General features: G+C 36.9%; 3 protein-coding genes and 1 long non-coding RNA gene across 6 annotated transcripts; 1 reads left to right on the forward strand and 3 right to left on the reverse strand.

The window, feature by feature from the left end:
* Positions 1-1,012: 1,012 nt before the first annotated feature.
* LOC132098963 (uncharacterized) lies at positions 1,013-2,960 on the reverse strand. Its single transcript, XR_009423003.1, has 2 exons — positions 2,512-2,960; positions 1,013-2,103 (listed from the first exon to the last, which is right to left on the reverse strand). It is a non-coding gene; the product is annotated as an uncharacterized LOC132098963 (long non-coding RNA).
* Positions 2,961-2,986: 26 nt separating this feature from the next.
* Positions 2,987-7,799, reverse strand: LOC132098962 (suppressor of cytokine signaling 2-like). Of its 3 annotated transcripts, none has more exons than XM_059505288.1 (3): positions 7,388-7,799; positions 5,954-6,206; positions 2,987-4,278 (listed from the first exon to the last, which is right to left on the reverse strand). In XM_059505288.1, the coding sequence occupies exons 2-3, from the start codon at positions 6,078-6,080 to the stop codon at positions 3,809-3,811; spliced, it is 597 nt and encodes a 198-aa protein (XP_059361271.1). In that variant the 5' UTR covers positions 6,081-6,206; positions 7,388-7,799; the 3' UTR covers positions 2,987-3,808. The 3 variants fall into 3 exon arrangements, with proteins under 3 accessions (XP_059361271.1, XP_059361273.1, XP_059361272.1); XM_059505290.1 differs by having other exon boundaries at positions 2,987-4,275; positions 7,388-7,791; XM_059505289.1 differs by lacking the exon at positions 7,388-7,799 and adding an exon at positions 6,786-7,308.
* Positions 7,800-9,741: 1,942 nt separating this feature from the next.
* Positions 9,742-15,563, forward strand: LOC132098964 (condensin-2 complex subunit H2-like). Its single transcript, XM_059505291.1, has 19 exons — positions 9,742-9,959; positions 10,442-10,571; positions 10,667-10,768; positions 11,416-11,477; positions 11,574-11,649; positions 11,739-11,804; positions 12,051-12,130; positions 12,255-12,421; positions 12,584-12,702; positions 12,789-12,863; positions 13,045-13,114; positions 13,247-13,348; positions 13,431-13,475; positions 13,547-13,617; positions 13,969-14,065; positions 14,187-14,326; positions 14,416-14,517; positions 14,636-14,785; positions 14,969-15,563. The coding sequence occupies exons 2-19, from the start codon at positions 10,458-10,460 to the stop codon at positions 15,110-15,112; spliced, it is 1,782 nt and encodes a 593-aa protein (XP_059361274.1). The 5' UTR covers positions 9,742-9,959; positions 10,442-10,457; the 3' UTR covers positions 15,113-15,563.
* Positions 15,564-15,967: 404 nt separating this feature from the next.
* On the reverse strand, positions 15,968-17,699 carry LOC132098965 (protein SCO2 homolog, mitochondrial-like). Its single transcript, XM_059505292.1, has 2 exons — positions 17,507-17,699; positions 15,968-16,946 (listed from the first exon to the last, which is right to left on the reverse strand). Exons 1-2 carry the CDS (start codon positions 17,637-17,639, stop codon positions 16,015-16,017), a joined length of 1,065 nt encoding a protein of 354 aa, XP_059361275.1. The 5' UTR covers positions 17,640-17,699; the 3' UTR covers positions 15,968-16,014.
* Positions 17,700-17,726: the final 27 nt, after the last annotated feature.

A 17,726-nucleotide genomic window follows, 5' to 3' on the forward strand; every position in this document is an offset into this window, starting at 1 on the left:
ATAGGTACTTTAAAACGTGAAATTAAAACCACCAGTAGGTGGCTGCAAGTCACTGTTAATAAGTGAGTCATTGCGATTGAACCGAATCATTTAAACGGTTGATTCATTCAGGACCGAGACACAAAGCAGTGCTGTGGCTTTGTTTGGAGCCATTTTTATTGGCGAAATGGAGCAAAAACCAGGCAATATGATCTCTAAAACGTAAGTCTCTTAAAATTAACTTCTTGTTTGTTGAACTGTTGTAGAAAAGCAATATCTCATTGGACATTTTGGCGAAATTATGGCACTCTGTGATATATAGGCTACACACCCACATATCTTGAATTTTGGGAGCATTCTAAATGCATTTTATTATATTGAATCATGTTGCTGTTTATAATGAGGGAATTCGCGAGTTTAAAAAAAACTTTTCAGCGATGACTAATCTGAATAATTTATTATTCAGCACTTTGTATGTATTTATTTATTTATTTGACATTTAAATAACTGAACTAGTGTTTCAGCTTTGACAAATCCAAAATTATATATGAATCCAGTCCTGCAACTCTGTAAATTTAATACAGCAATCGAAACACAATTTTAAGTAAAGTTTTATTGAAAACCAGGGGAACAAATCACCCCCCAACCCTTAATGATTATGGGGGGTTCCGGGACCCCAAAGCCCCCCCTCAATTTGAACACTGTGGAGGAGGACAAGGAAAGCTGTAGAAAGGGAAAAAGGACTGGGCATATTTCATACATGTTTTTCATACATTAAATCATGCAAGACAAAGTCATGCAGCACGCAAACACTGTTGTGTTAAAAAAGCACAAATGAATCGTCCTATTAACCAAACAAACAATTTCCAAACACCAAATACAGCTAAATTATCTGTATTTTTTCAGAACATTAGAAACCAGAAGTCTGTAGGATGTGGGTACATTTGATGATCATTGATTATTATCAGTTCTGCACATGATTGGCTCATTTGGGGGCAGAAATAAAAGAGTGAATTTGTTTTATGCTTCCCCCCCCCCACTAAAATTATGGTATAGTTCCCAAGTCCAGAAAAAGAGAGACATAGTACAGGAATTAAAGCTATGCTTGCTTTTATTTCTCACTTTTTAGGAGAATATCCATTCACCCTTGATGCAGCACTATGTTGTAAAATGATATTAGTGGAATTTTGTAGTGGCAAAGAGATGATATCAGACTTAGATATACCATGTCCTCAAGGAAGACGACAAATAAAACGGTCAAGAGTATACTGGATCTGAGATATGTTGGCAGAAAGACCTTTTATGCTGATCTGAGATCAGTTTCTCAATGATTTAGGTATTTCCGGTGGATTGGTTTATTAAACTAAGTCATATTAAATGGGGACCTTTTTAATTTAAAAGTAATGGCAAAATCAAGCCAGCAGTAGATAATCATTTTTAGCGCAATGCTTATAATATAATACTATTCGAATGCTTTAACTGAAAGACTAAGCATGTAGAGAAATGCAGGAATTTAGCACCCAAGCACGATTGTGCATAGAATACACTGAGCAGCCTATTTGTTGAAGGGATAAAATTATGTATGTTTCATTAAACCAAAACAGGGGGTCAGATTAGTGAGGAATTTGACAGGAAAATCCTATTTTTCTAATAACCGCTCCACAAATAGCAGTGAGGAGAGAATAAGAAGCTTTTGACCTAGTACGTTATTTTTCGGTCTGTGTCATAAATTGCGATTCAGTATAGAATCAAATATTCCCCAAATACGACCAATCAGCATGCAGGTTTATCACGACGCCCTCCTGAGGTAGGGTTAACACAGGCCAATACTTGTTGACCATAAAAGCAACAAACTATGCTGCTAAATTACCTCTTGGTTCAGAATGTGCAATAAAATACTAAGCCGGTGGTATATTTTATTTGCAAAAGTACACACCCTTTTAATGTTGGTGAATGGTCAGGACCTGTTTAAGCAAGTTTGAGCTTATAAATTAAAAGTTTTTTTTTATACACTGCCATTGAAAAGTTATTATGTTAGGGGTTAGTATGTTTTTGAAAGAGGGCTGCATTAATTTGATCAAAAATACAGCAAAAAAGCAATGTTGCTAAATTTCAAACTGTTTTCTCTTTGGTAATATATTAATGTAATTTATTCTTGTGATGAGGTGAATTTTCAGCAGTCATTACTCCAGCCTTCAGTGTCACATGATCCTTCAGAAATCTTTGTGTTGCTTTATATGTTTGATGAAACTGCATGACATTCCTTTCAGGATTCTTTGATGAATATAAAGTTAAAAAGAACTGAATTTATTTGAAATGGAAATCCTTTGTAGAATTATAAATATCTTTACTGACACTTTTGATCAATTTAATGTATCCTATCTGAATAAAAGTATTTAAAAAATCTATCCCCAAACTTTCTAATGGTAGTGTATATGTTAAATAATTTTTGTTGTAGTTATTGTTTAAAAATTGACTATAAAGGGCTATTTTTCATGTAATTTTTCAGTGGTACTACATTATCATGAAGACAACGTATTGGGATATACAGTATATCATAGCGCAAGGTACTTTCCTGTTCCCAGAAGTTCCTTGGGCAACCATGACATCAAATGATCATCTATGTCTACAGTACAAAAATATAACATGGTTAATGAGCAAATTATACATAGTCAAAAAGCATAGTTTCAAACTCCCATGTCTCAAACACAGGAGGCAGAACTTCTCAGACATCTGCTGCAATAAAACGATAGTTCACCCAAAAATTCAAATTTGCTCATGTTACCCTCATGTTGTTCCAAACTCATATGGCTTGTTTTTTTATGTGGAACATAAAAGAAAATTTAACATCCCAATGAGGTTTAACGTCAGTGGGCACTTGTTATTTATAGTGAAAAAAGGATCTTTAGATCTTTAGTTAAAATGTTCTTCACACTATAGGAACGTTTAACTGAAAGGTTATTTGGGAAACCTAAAATTGTTATTTTATGGCATCACTGAAAAAAAAATTCCTTTTGGAAGCTTTATTTTTAAGTGTATACTTTCATGTTCTTTTTGGAACTTGATAGTTTTGGACCCCATTGACTTTAATATTAAGACAAAAACAGCTGCAACAATCTTCAAAATATCGTCGTTTATGTTCTACATAATAATAAAGAAAATCCAAGAGTTTGGAATGATATAAGGTTGAACTATTCATTTTTGGCTGAACTCTTCCTTCAAAAGAGACATTGGGCACACCGCGTGGCCACCTGTATATTTCTAATGTGTGAATTACAGGTAGAAACCCTCCAAAGTTCGTGTAGGCCAATGCTTCTTACAGATACTGCTCACTCGCTCATTAAAAATTGACTGTAAAATATCTACAGGCCATAAACTTGTTAAGTGCGCAATGAAGGACACTTAACATTATGATATTTTCCATAATGATGAGATTAAAATTCTGTCATTCTGTCACTCACCCTCACGTCGCGTCCAAATCTTAACACAGAAAATAGAATATGTTTTGAAAATTGTTGATACATTGAAAGTCAATGGAGTACAGTGTTCTTTTGGACCCCGTTTACTTTCATTATATGATCAAAAACGGAATATATTTTCTTGTGGTCAACAGAAGAAAGAAAGCCAGACATGTTTGGAATGTTATGAGGGTGAGTAAGTAATGACAGATTTACATTTTTTCAGTGATCTATCCTTTTAAAGTAGTCTTTGGGCACAAGATGAGGGATTCCAGACAAAAGATCCTAAACAGGACATCAGCACCTCTATTATAACTGGATCTACAATCCATAGAACCTCAGCACTTAGGGTCATCACTGTCCATCTGGTTCTATACATTATAAGTGTAGTCTGTCAGGTAATCCTTCAGCCGGTTCGGCAAAGGGAGTTCTTGTACCCGCCGTGTGGTTTTATTGATGGCAATACGACACAGATGCTGCAGAGACGGTGTGGCCGTGTACACCGGAGTCGTGAGCAGCAGCTGCACGGTGCCTTTGAATGGGGCGATGGGGGTAGTGCTGCCTTCACAAGATGTCCGGGACAGCTGCACATAATGCTCCACGAGATGGACGACGCTGTCGAACTGCTTGAGTTTGGGTTTGACCAGCAGCACGGAGTCTAGCTTGAACTTGCCATCCTTGTATTCGATACGCAGATTGGTGGGTCCCACGGATGTCATGGCGGAGATGGTGAAGAGGTAGTCCCTCTGAGAGCTGTCTCGGACCAAAAACGTGCCCTCCGACGTGTCCTGCAGGATCTCCTTGGCTTCATTGGCTGTAAGGCTGCCCCAATACCAGCCTGCTTCCGAGAAAAGAAGACACAGAGATGGTCATACGTATCCTCTTCCACAGTATCTGTTTCAGTCGTTTGCTTGTGTAACATGAGACCCATAACGTTTCCCTCTAAAGACACGCTCACAAAAACCGTCACTGCTACAGTCATATCCTGACTATTATGTTCGAACGGCTGTTGTTTTATCAGCCATTTTCTGAGTCACTGCAGAGATTTTGGCTTTTAGAAAGGATGCACTGTGTCTTTCAACATCTCAGCTGATTTAAAGAGCTAATTCACATCTGATAATGCAGCAAAAACCAAGCATTTCTGAAATGACCTGTTACATGAACATTAATTGAAAACCTTAAGGCAACTGTGGCATAGCAAGACTAAACAAGTCTGCACTGTATCATGAATTACATATTTTTCCTGAAATACAGAACTAGAACATGACTGTTCGTCTTGGGATTATAACATTTTTTGATTGCAGATGCTTGACAGATGTTCCCAGAAGCTACTTGCATTGTTTTTCTCAGCAACAAACAAAACAAAACCCAAAATGGATCTCAATGCAGCATCATGATGATGGTATGCTGCGTTTCTCTTTCATACAGTGCAGTGCTGGACTAAATTTGCTCATGCACTTGAAACTAGAAACGGATGTGACAGAGACACAAACCACCGAGGACAAATGTTCCAGCCAGACCAGGAAATATAACAAAAGCTTCACAGACATGATAATATCATTCTTTTGTTGCACGAAAAGCAAACTGAAACCAGTAAAGGCTTTGTCAGGAAATTCACATAGTTCTTACTTATTCACTTACATACTTCATATTAGTGTCAGAAATGGGGGCTTATGGGACAAATGCCACAGAAAGTGACAAAAATGCCTCTGGAAATCAATATGTGGGGGGTGAAAGAAATGCAATTGCAAAAACTTTTGTATTTGTAACATCTGATTTAGTTCTTAATATCATTTTCTAGTTGATGTTGAATAAAGTTTAATTACACTTGAATAATTTCTAGTTGATGTTGAATTAATTTTAATTAGGCACTTCAAGCATAATATCTAATTTATATGGATTAATTAATGTATTAGATTCAAATATTGACTTAAAACAATGAATATATGAACAGAAAATAAATGCCCTCATAAAATTGGAAAAAATATTGCCCCCGGAAATCCAAACATGGTGAAAATTGCCCCTTAATGTAAAAAGTAATTACTGGATTTACATACTTTTTTGTTGACATTCACTTCTCTGATATTTTCATGATTATCTTCTGTTCAAGCAACAGCATGAAAACAACACACCAGATTGAAATGATATCACACAAAGGAATACAAATATAAATAGCAGTCCTTTTCAACCATTTGATATTCATAGAATGAAATCACAGCTGCTTTGAATATTTCTACAAACGCATGCCAAAAGCAAGTTTGAGTTATGAGATTAAAGTACACTTAAAACGACCTTTAAACATTTTATTGAAATGTTATTTAGAAGGTTAATCTTTTTAAAATCGGCTGTTATCACTTTTAACATCAAATTTTAAGCACTGTGATTATGAATATGATCATTCTTTTTTAAGCATACTAATCAATGCATGTGACTGTGTTGCATTCAACATTACTGCAGTGAGTGCAACAGGAACAATCGGAAAGAATATGTAAGTAGAAAGAGCAGTAAACGTTTACCGGTGTTTTTAAGGTCTCTCATGGCAGTGGCAATGCGACTCTGCTCGTACTCCGCGACTTGGGTTTCGGTTTGCGATCGCCTTTCATTCTCGATGCTTTCCGTGGAGTCGGATGAGTGACAGGTCATTGGAGAACGGCTTTCTGCATCCAGTCAATGTCTATAATTATCCTCCAAAGACGACTGACTCTTACAATCAACCAAAACATGTGAGAAGTCTTCCACAGCGTCCGTGGATTTCGTGCCTGTGCCGATCTGAAAATACAGGCATGTTTTAGACGACGGAATTGGGTTTTAACATGTTTTGTTTCAACGTTTTTAATGTTGATATAATATTTCCATGTTTGCCTCCTGCAAATTATTAAATACCCCTAAAACTGTGTAAATTAATGTCAAGTAGCCTAGAGTTGGTGCTACAATCTTCCACATCGCCATGAGTGTAAAACATGCGCATGCATGCATTTACAATCAAATTGAATTCTTCAAAATAATTTTGAATAATTTCGTCACCCTTGTTTCATTTTAAACATTTAATTCAACAAGGAAACGTTAAAAAAACGTTTAAAAACAGGAAACGAATATGCAAAAGCATGAAACGCTAGGCACTCGTAGCAGCACTGTCCTGTTTTATTCAATATTTGTGTCTCCAGCAGAATGGGAAATGTTACAACCCTTCCAGTCTGCTCAGACGTGGTATTTATAGTTTTTTAACACGTAAATGAAAGCTTGTGTGAACGCTATACCACACTAAACAATAATGATACCAGTACAAGTCATTTAACATTCATTATCATACTCGGAAATTCAGTTACACTAGCCATTCTTTCGTCTTACCTTAAAATTGTTTTTGTCCTGTATATCCTTAATATTCAGACAGACCTACAGCCTCTGCTGTCACCTCAAAGAGGGTGGTGCTCACATATGATAGTCATTTCACCCCTGCAGCTCCTTTCTTATTGGTTATTTGAAAAAAAAAAAACTTTCATAAAGTGGTAAATGAAAGTGATAATTTCGTGTTAATCTCTCTTAAGGAACACTCCAAAGGTCAGCTACTGTTGTTGTTGTTTTTTTTGTTCTTGTTTGTAATTGGATGAAAGAACGAAATGACAATCTTCATAATCTCCACTAACATTACAAACGTCTGTCTTCTGTGAATGGCCTCATTGCACACGTGCATGAGAAATAAAAACAAAGGCTGCCTTCAAGAGACTTGGGAGGGTTACGCAGAACTGCCTTTACTAGGAAACTGCGTTGACAGCTCCTGGTGAATGATAGTGGGACAAATAAGACAAACGACTGGGTCTTCTTTTCTCCTAAACGTGTAAATGAAGGGTTAGATGTCGCTGCTATCTCAGACATAATGAACCAGAGGAAAAATAAAGCAGAGCATATTTTGAACATAAACTTGACAGTCGGAGAAAGCGCACATCACTTACCTTTTCTCTGAGTGAAAGCAGTAAGCAATCAAGTCCAGCGCGTTTCACGTTACAGACGCTCAGTGGCACCATGATTTAGACCCATCATTTAGTAATGTGAAACACTGATCACTGACTAGCACGCACTGATGCTCAGCAGGTCGGGACGCGTTTTTCCTCGTATTCGCACTGATTCTTTCGGGAGCGACAGTGCCTGTCTCGCGCTGTCTGCAAGCGCGCCGCGCGCGTCGTGCGTTCAAACGCGTTACAACGCGCGCCAAGCGAGCAGGATAGGCTACATAGAATTACTCTCTCCAGCAGTTTAGTGATATTCCAACCAACCTTTTTTTTCTGCATGTGTGTGTGTTTATGCGTGTGCGCTCGTCGTAAACGACTTAATCCAAATTTAAAAAGACTGGTATAGGCTACAAAAGACTAATTTCCAGGAACTTTCCAGGAATCGTATCACGTGGTCAGACATGCGAACGCTTTCTTAAGGTCGTGCCAACTGACTATTTTGTTGTTCGTTTGTTTAGAGAAAGATCTGCCAGCCATATATTTATATCACAGTTCATGCTGCATGTAATTGTAATGTTATGTTGTTTTATTGTGAGGATGTTTTTCATTAGAGGCCTAATTATTTGTAATTTCTTTACATAAAAGCCTAATATCATAACCAGCAATGAAATGCAAGGGGCAGGCTAAATATACTGCCATACGTTCAGTATAGCACATCCCATATCTATTTTGTTTATTATTCATTCTGTTACATTACTGGAGCAAATTGTTTATTTCTTTAGGAAACATCTGTGATGGTCATGCTTTTATATCATCTGAATCCGTACAGTTTTTAAAGAAATGTAAATGTTGTTTTTTTTAGATCTGTGTACAGATCTGTCTCTGTCTCTCTTAAGTGCCACCTTAAACCAGGGATTTATTGCCTATGACCAAACAAAAATAGAAGAAGCTGTTTTAATTTGTGGGTTGTCTGTGTAAAAACCCCCAAACCACAATAAACTACCTGAATATCCACAACACAGACAGACAGACAAATGAAAATTCTGTCATCATTTACTCACCATCATGTTTTTCCAAACCTCTGAGTTTCTTTCTTCTATTGAACACAAAAGAAGATATTTTAAAGAATGTTGGAGACCAAACAGCGCTCAGTAGCCATTGATTTCCATAGTATCTATTTCTACTGTATACTACAGAAGTCAATGGCTACTGTCAACTGCTTGGTTACCCACAATCTTTTAACACAGCACTCAGAGCTGACTGTAAGTCTGATGCCTCAGATGACCTTTGCTCACACAGACAATTCATTTGCTTGTTATTTTTATGGATGGGGTCATGCTACTTGTGTTCATAAACCAATTAGTTGCTCTTTAAAGTGAATACAGTTGTGGTCATACATTCTCTTCTTTATAAAAAAATGATGAGGACCTGGGAGGAAGATCTTGGCAGACCAGACTCAGATGACACATGGGACTGTGCCCTCAAGCAGGTTCAAATATCATCAGTGTGTGCTTGGCACTCATTCCAATTTAAGATGCATAACACTTATATGTCAAAAGTCAAATGAGCCCAAATTTACCTATGTGTAATGTGCTAAGGGTTCACTAGTTCAACCAACTATTGCTCAATGTTGTATTTAAGCTTCTTTCCTCCAGCACAGGTTCCGCTTGAAGCAGTATGGTGTTTCCTCAGAAGAGTCATGGTTATCAGCATCAGTGGGTAAAGTCCTTGCTTTTTCTTCCTTGTTAGAATGCAGAGCAATGCTACTAAATTGGAAGGAGGCAGTTCCACCCATCCGGTGGGTCAGAGATAACGTCTTGGCTCCACCTCAAAAAGATCAGATACTCATTAAGAGGATCAGAAAAATCTCCCTGTTAAGGCCTAAACAGATGTAAAATAAATAAATAAAATAGTTTGTTTGAAAGTGTGTTTGTATATACATGTACATACGTGAGTGTATGTGTGTATACATTTTTTTTTCAATTATCTTATGAAAATGAATGGTCAGATTTGAAGTAATCACGGGGAATATTTCCGCAGGGTTGAGGGATTGTGTCAAACTGTTTTGTATTGAAAAAATAAATAAATAATGGAGAACAAAATAAATTAAATAGCTATGAAATAGGCCACAGCGTTTCAATAATCCTAACATATTGCACAGTAATTGTCCACTTTTATTTTTTGTTTAATAATAAAATATAAAAGGACCCAAATAATTGTTGCTGTTATTTTTTTCTTTTCTTAAACCATTTGACCTATGCTTTTGTTATTTTTCTTTTACTATGTAACAAAAAATAAAGCATAAACAAACAAAAAATCCCTAATCCGTTTTGGTCTTGGTTCACCTCCAGGCCGGCAGAGGGCAGCGGTTCAGCGGACGTACGTTGACTTCGGTCTGACGCCACGCCCACGCGCGCGGCAAAAACAAAAATGACGTGCGCGCGGTATTTCCCTAAAATTTAGATTTTATGTTATTTATTTTTTGCAAAGTTTATTGACAGAAGCTCTATCTTTTCAGAAATATACAAGCAATAAGTTTTTTTTCCGGCAACCGTTGCTCATTCGCATTCTAAAGGTGAGCATACTGATATTGATATATAGCGTCAGTGCTTTAAAGCTATTACTACTGCTTTAAACGCCTTAAACTAAATGAAACTTACAGTTTAACATTGATTTCGAGTGGTTATAAAGCTTTAACCTTACATTTAATGGTAATGTTTAACTAATGCACCTATGTTTATTTTGCGTGTAACGTTAACGTTAGTTATAAGACAGCTAGCAAATCTCCTGTTTACACTTAACGTTATGTGGTTCAGTAATAATTTGTATTTATTTATTTTATTTATTTATTTATTTTTTTGTCAGAGACTGTACAGGACCAAAGTAAAACAGACCTTTGCAAGTCAAAGACAAAATTTCTTCTTTTTTTTAGTTACTTTTCAAAATTTAAGCATTGAGCCATAAAACATTCTTAATATTTTGGAGGATGTACATTCATTTTAAGTATGAATTATAAAAAATAATTATAATGCCTGTAAAAAAAATTCTGATTTACAGGGTATTTTGGAAATACATGGTCATGGATTCTGCGGAGACGAGATATGGACATCTGCTGCAGCCGCTGCGGGACCTCACCAAGAACTGGGACATTGACCTGGCCAGCCAGCTCGGAGAGTATCTTGAGGAGGTGAGAAAACACAGACTGACTTGTCAAGAACCTCCTTAACTGATTTAAAGGTTCATTTTCTAGCATTGTATTGTTGCTGTTGTGTGTGTTGACAGCTCGACCAGATGACCATTTCATTTGATGGTGGGAAAACCATGATGAACTTTGCAGAGGCTGCACTTTTAATCCAGGGATCAACTTGCATCTATGGGAGAAAGGTAAAATCTTTTATTTTATGTGTGTTACAGTGATTGATTTCAGGAAAATTTTGATTTTTGATTAAAATAAGTAATTTATTGAATTACTTTATTTACTCTATTTAGATATTTTAACATTATTTATGTGTGTCAGAAAGAAATAAGATTATATTTGATATTAGTGTTTTAATAATAATAATAATAATGAAAAAAAAAGGATATTTAAACACCCTCAAGCCATCTAAGATGTAGGGGAATTTATTTCTTAATCAGAACTGATTAGGAGAAATTTAGCATTACATCACTTGCTCACCAATGGATCCTCTGCAGTGAATGGGTGCCGTCAGAATGAGAGTCCAAACAGCTAATAAAAAAACATTACAATGATCCACATGACTTTAGTCCAACAATAAATGCCTATTGAATGCCTATTGTTTGATAGAAAGAAATCTACCATTAAGGCATTTTAACATTAAACTTAAGTTTCTGGCCAAAATACTAGTAATACAAAGTACTATCTGTAAGATGCAGAAACAAACTCCCCTACATCTTGAATGCCCTAAGTAAAATTTCAGTAATTTTTTTATTTTTGGGTGAACTAAAACTTTGTCACAAACTTGAATTGAAGATGCTTTCTTTAAAAAAAATGTTCTGTTCTGAATATTTAGGTGGAGCTCCTTCACACTCTGGTGTTTCAAACATTGGACTACATCTCTAACAAAAACAAGAAGTAATTGTTATTGTCCTGGACCTCCGGTTTCTGTTTAATCTGTTTAATGTATGTGCAGGTGGTTTGTTGTCATGCTATTTGTCTCTATTTCAACAGGCATAACAAACAAGGTTCTGCATCAGACGGTAACAATGAAGAAGCCCCTTCAGGCAATCGAGACGATGATTGTGAGGTGCGTAAATGAGCAATAAGGCTTGTTAATTTAAACGAAAATGAAATGGTTTATATATCTGTTTGAATAATTGAGTATTTTTGATCCAGTTTGATGAGATTGAGCAGGATGAGAATGTGAACTCTCAGAATATAACGATGAAAGTGCCAACAGAGGTGAGTTGGGTGTCACCTCATCAAAGATCTTGTTTCTATAACTTAATGTGTGTATTGGACATCCATGCTTTTCTGTGGTTCTCTTTGACTGCGCAAACCAGGATAAAATGTATGAGTAAAGTTCATATACTTTTGATATTTACTAATATTACTGTGTTTAGCAATTAATAAACTTGTATAGCAATCGTTGTGAGTTTTGGTTTGGGTGTTTTTTAGACTAATTCTTTGGTATTCTTATTTTTTTAGCCAGTGAAGATTATCCGTCTCCCTCCTGGATCTCTCATTCCTGTAGAATCACTTGAGAAACAGAAATATCCCCTTCTCAGGTAAAGACAGTCTAACAATACCAATCAATCAGGAGAATATTGTCTGAACAAGTGACTCAGTTGCTGGAAATTAAGTTCATACCTAAAATGCTTTACCAAATGTTTGTTAATCGTTATCCTCTAGTCCTAAAGGGGAGCTTCTTGGAAGCTGTAAGGATTTTCGAATTAATAATTTCACCATGGACGAATCCGGATTGATGCGTCTGGGCTCTTCCCACACTCACTTCCTCAAAGAGGTCACAGAAATCCAGCACAACTTCTCCATGCATGCACCTGTGCCCTTAGACAACGGTGAGGACACAGACTTATCGTGTGACGGATGTTTTTTGACCGTGAATTTACACTAGTGTTTCAAACACATTTTTAAAAATCTTAACTTAGCGCCAAATTAAACCTGAATCTTACTCCTATTTCAAGACTAATAGATCTCTTTTGTTGTCATCTGGTGTCCAGAAGGTGTGGCTCAGGTTGTTGGGGGTTATGATGGAGATGATGTTGGCGCAGAGGTTCTTCCTCCACTGGAAGATGATGGGATGGAGGTGGAGTCTGAAGAGAGGGTGGAAAGGCATCAGGTATTATTACAGTTTGTGTGATTTAATGAGGATATGTTTGGCATTCAGGTAAAGGTTTGTTAAATGTATTTTTTTTATTGGTCTAGGCCCCCAGTGAGGGGAGGATGTTAAGACCGAGACCTGCAGTACAGCCAGTTCCAGAGGAACCCAAGCAGCTCAAGGTATAGACCGGTGCATTGACATTAAATGGCCACTTTTCTTCACACTAAATTAATCAAGTAACCACTTTCACATGTTTTATGTTAAATTACCATGATTTTGGTATATTATGTTGGCATTCTGTAATATGCGTTGCATTATCATGGTCTTACAAAATGTATCAATACCATGTGCATATTCCAGGAAATTGTGGACCCTTGGAAATGGCACGATACTTATGCTGTGTTTGGGGAGGACAAACCTCTCAAAACAGGTTTGTGCTCAATCTGATTATGATTAATCTCCAGGTTGTGTGCTGTGATGTTTTTCCATTAGAATAACTCCATTATTCTTTTCCATTATGCCTTTTTGCTGATGGACTTCTAATTTCTTCTCGACTCTCTAGGGAAGTGTTATAAAGTGCCAGCAGGTCTTGAGGAGTCTGGAAAGAGGAAGAGGAAGGGTCCTTCAAAACTTCAGGACTTTGGGAGCTGGTACTCTAAAGCCTGTAAGTTGTTATCAGGCTGTTATTTGAAAAGGAATGGATGACATTACTGTTTGGATGACTGAGAACTTTTTTTCTTTCACAGTTGAGACTCCGGATCGCAAGCTTAAGAATGGACCCGCTTTTCCTGGTAATACTTTTTATCTGGTAATACAGTTTTCTCTAAGAAGTTGTTGCAACTTTTTTTTTTTTTAATTGTAGACCTTAATTACATCTTTGTGAGTAACATGGGTCAGCGTCTGAAAGTACAGAAGCAGATACTCAGGAAAAGGGTAAGTACAATTAAACAGTCCAGGATTTTTCTATTCATTAAACAATTCAGCATATTAGAAGGATCTGAAGGATCAAGTGACACTGAAGACTGGATTCATGGGTAAAAAAAAAAGAATTTGGCTTTGCCATCATTGGAATAAATTGTACTTTAAAAATATATTAAAATGTAGAACAATTATTTTAAATTGTGATCAAATTTCACAATAATACTGTTTTTTTTTTATATCAAATTAATCCCTCGGTAAGCCTTAGAGACTTCTTTTAAAAACAAAAAAATCATACTGACCCTAAACTTTGAATGGTAGTGTATTTGTGATATGTCATGTAACCCAAGGTATTTTCTGTTTTAGGGTGTTTTTGTCTCTGATGAGGATTTAAAGAGAACTTTCTTGGAACCAGAGAATATTGAGGACCGGGTCGAGGTAGTCCGGCATCCAGATGAAGAGGGTTAGATGCATACACTAACATGCATGCACTCAAAATGATCCAACCCTACACCATTAGGCATTATTTGCCTAAAGATGCACCAAACATAAACATTTTGTGGTATTCCCTCAACTTTATTCAGGTGAGGACTTTTCAGATGAGGAACATGACAATTTGGTTGATGATCTTGCACCTGCGGAGCACCTTGGTGAACAGGAGCAAATTTTCCATGACTTGCATACGAGCCGGATGAGTTATGAAGACCTGGTCAAGAAGAGTGTGGTATGAAAGCTTAAGATCGATTTCCAGGGAAGTAATGATTCATGAATTGGACCGTGCTAATTTATTCTTTCTGGTTTTTCTGTATGTAGGACCTGTTTCTGGTAAACTCTCAGAAGTACGCGCAGGAGACTGCGTTGTCTCGAAGAGTCAAAGAGTGGGAGGATGGAATCAACCCTCATCTTGCTGCTCAGGTAATGTGGGATGATTCTTGCAAGGTTTTGGTAACCGGTTTCTTAAAATGTTCATCATAGAAAAAAAAAACTATTAGTTTAACCCCATTAAATGAGTGTCTTAACATTGTGTGCACAGGAGACCAGTCCAGCTTTTGACATCCATGAGTATGGAGACAGAATTGTCCAATCACTCTCTAATGTGGGAGTGAAAAAATCATTTGCCTTTGTCGTCAAAGGCAAAGAGAACACAGAGGCCTGCAGATACATGTTGGCTGCGCTACAGCTGGTGGGTATAAAAAATAATGACCCCTGCTACTACTTACCTGCGAGTCTAATTATGCATTACCATTTAGGGTGTCCTTGCCAGTTTGAGCAACATCTATTTCTTTGACTGAGATTTGTACTGATACTTGAGTTAAAAACATACAAAAATGGCAGATTATGACCTGATGCCATTTCTGCATTACAGGCTAATGATTACACTGTGGAGATTGACAAGAGAGAGGGGCTTGAAGACAGCGTAGATACTATAGAGCTCACGCTACTGACTACACAGAGGGCTCATGAACGTCTCAAAACCTACAATGCACCCTCTGCTACAGATATTCTTTGATCTTTTGTTTATTGCTTATAATTTTTTTCCTTTGGCCCCAAACAGAAGCTATTTATCACTGACAGCAACAAAGAGATAAAATCCAAAAATAGACTTTATATGCTTTTCTTTTCTTGGTCTTTTTTGGCAGATAATTCCTGTATTCTGATATCCAGCACATCACTTAGATTTGGGTTTGGTCTTTAAATATGCAAGGATGGATGCGAGTCCTGAGATGAAGACATAACAGGTGTTTTCACAGGTGTTTGAGACCTGCCTTGCATTTTAATTCGCTAATGTGTCATTTTTGACTAATATTATGATAAAAGGCTGTAAAATGGTTAAAAAGGTCCGTTTCTATGCATTCTCTAATTTTAATCTTTAAGTAAACTGCATGTATGTACTGTTTTTTTGTAGAATTATATAACAATCATAAAAATAAAAAAATGCTGCTGCACTATTTAAAAAGTCATTTCTGTGTGTGATGTGAATAAATAGCAGGTGCAACTAACTTATAGTAGCAGTGAGATGTACAAGAACTGTTTCTGGATTTTTGTTGTTGTTGTTATAATTTGGATTTATAACCATCTTGGGTTGGTGCTATTATATGTACTTCACAGATTTAATCTACTACACAAGTTTAAATTAGAACTAGAACATCCCCCCCTAGGTTTAAGTAATGTTATATGCTTTTATCACTAAAATATTTCTACATTGCTTTATTAGATTTTTTTATTTTGGTACTAACTCTCATTTCTGTTGTCTGATTTTCCATCCATTTACTTTATTTCAATAACAAAAAAGTATAGTTTTAGTTTAACTTAAATCAGAACACTTAATTATGAACGTATGGAACTAGAATGTGGTTGATCGGCATTTTGAAATTAGGCTTTATTGTGCAAACACATTTTCCATTATTAAGATTAATCTGGAAATAATTTAACATAGTTTTTCATGTGATTACGTATACTTTCAGCGATCTGTACATCATTTTTCATTCTATTGTAGTAGTCCAGGAAGAGTCCGTCTGGGTTAACCAGGTAGATGATGATGGTGTGGTCCACAATATAATCTCCATCCTCATCTTTAGGCCCAGCGCTGGCATAGACCCTATAATCCCGTCCTGCCTGCTTCACTTCCTCCGCAGTACCTGTCAATCCAATCAGCCGGGGATGGAAATCTTTTACGTACTTGGCCATGGCAGCCACGTCATCCCTCTCAGGGTCAACTGTGATAAAAAGCGGCTGGACTGGGGGCAGGCTGGGGTCTTTATCAAGAGTATGCACCACATTGGTCAATTTATCCAGCTCGTCTGGGCAGATATCCGGACAGTGGGTGAAGCCGAAGTATAAGAGCACCCAGCGGCCCAGGAAGTCACGTTTGGTCCTTCGCTGTCCTGTGTGATCCAACAGACTGAAGTCTCCCTGTCCGACTGCCACTTTTCTCAACTGCTCCACTCTCTGCCTCTGGATCTTCTGTTGTTTCTCCTGGTAAACATACCACCACGTACCAATAATACCACCTCCAAAAAGCAACGTCACCATTAAGCGTGTTCGCAGTTTCATCCCTGCTGTTGAGCCTGGGTTTGGCGTTTTAGAGGAGCCTTGAGAGTAAAAAACTCTTTGCTCTCTAAGAAACCATGGTAGACGGCAGTGTAGTGAAGGAAAACCTTCAGCTGGTGTTCTAATATGGGACATATGCATCTTTTTGAGAGATCTGCATGAGGGGAATGTGGCTTTTGGGATATGATGTGAAAGCTGACTTATTTCTCTCATTGTTGCCTGCTGGATGCTCCATGATCTCACATGCCAATCCAGTCCTCTGAGGCAGCGGAGTCCCAACATCCTCCGAATAACTGATGGAGACAAAACAAGGCAAAGCTGAGCAACTTAAAAATATTCATGATAAACTCCAGTCTGAATCTAGGTTTTGAATCCTAGAGATCTGTCTTCCTACAGTCACACTTTCACTTTCAAGTGGAGAGACCTGCTTGAAGATCTGCTTAATAGAGCTCCAGAAACAGGATCACAATCTGTTTATTATTAATATATTCATGATAAATTATACAGATCTACAAAAGAATAAGCATAAACCATCAGTACATAAACATTCAATGTCTAATCATCAGTATACAAGTATATAAATATCATCACATTACTTCATCTATTTTCCTTCTGATACCTTTAACTGAATTTTGCCTTGATTATTTACATTTTTTTGTAATATTGAAAAGGATCCCGTACTGTACAAGAAATGCAATAGCCTTCTATGGCAGGTCAATGACAATATTAGCAAGCTAACATTAGCTTGAAAAAAGAAAACGTTTATACCACCGTCTTTGGTCGGTGCAAATGCAGGACTGAACACAAATTGAAATACAAAATGACAGTTGAAACACGTTTAAATTATACTAACCCTGAGGCAACAGTCGTCTGTCCTTACTTCTAAATGTAAACTTGAGCTCCACATGTAACACACAACCAGCACACAACAGTAAGACGATGTCAGCCTTGAGTTTCGAGCTCGCAGATTCATTTACAGCATGCATTGAAGGTCATGTAGAAATGTTGTAATTTTAAACAATGTATTTATAAATAACATATAGATATTTATTATGTTATATTATTAAGTAATA

The sequence above is a fragment of the Carassius carassius genome, chromosome 22 (genome assembly GCF_963082965.1).
Source record: "Carassius carassius chromosome 22, fCarCar2.1, whole genome shotgun sequence".
NCBI lineage: Eukaryota > Metazoa > Chordata > Actinopteri > Cypriniformes > Cyprinidae > Carassius > Carassius carassius.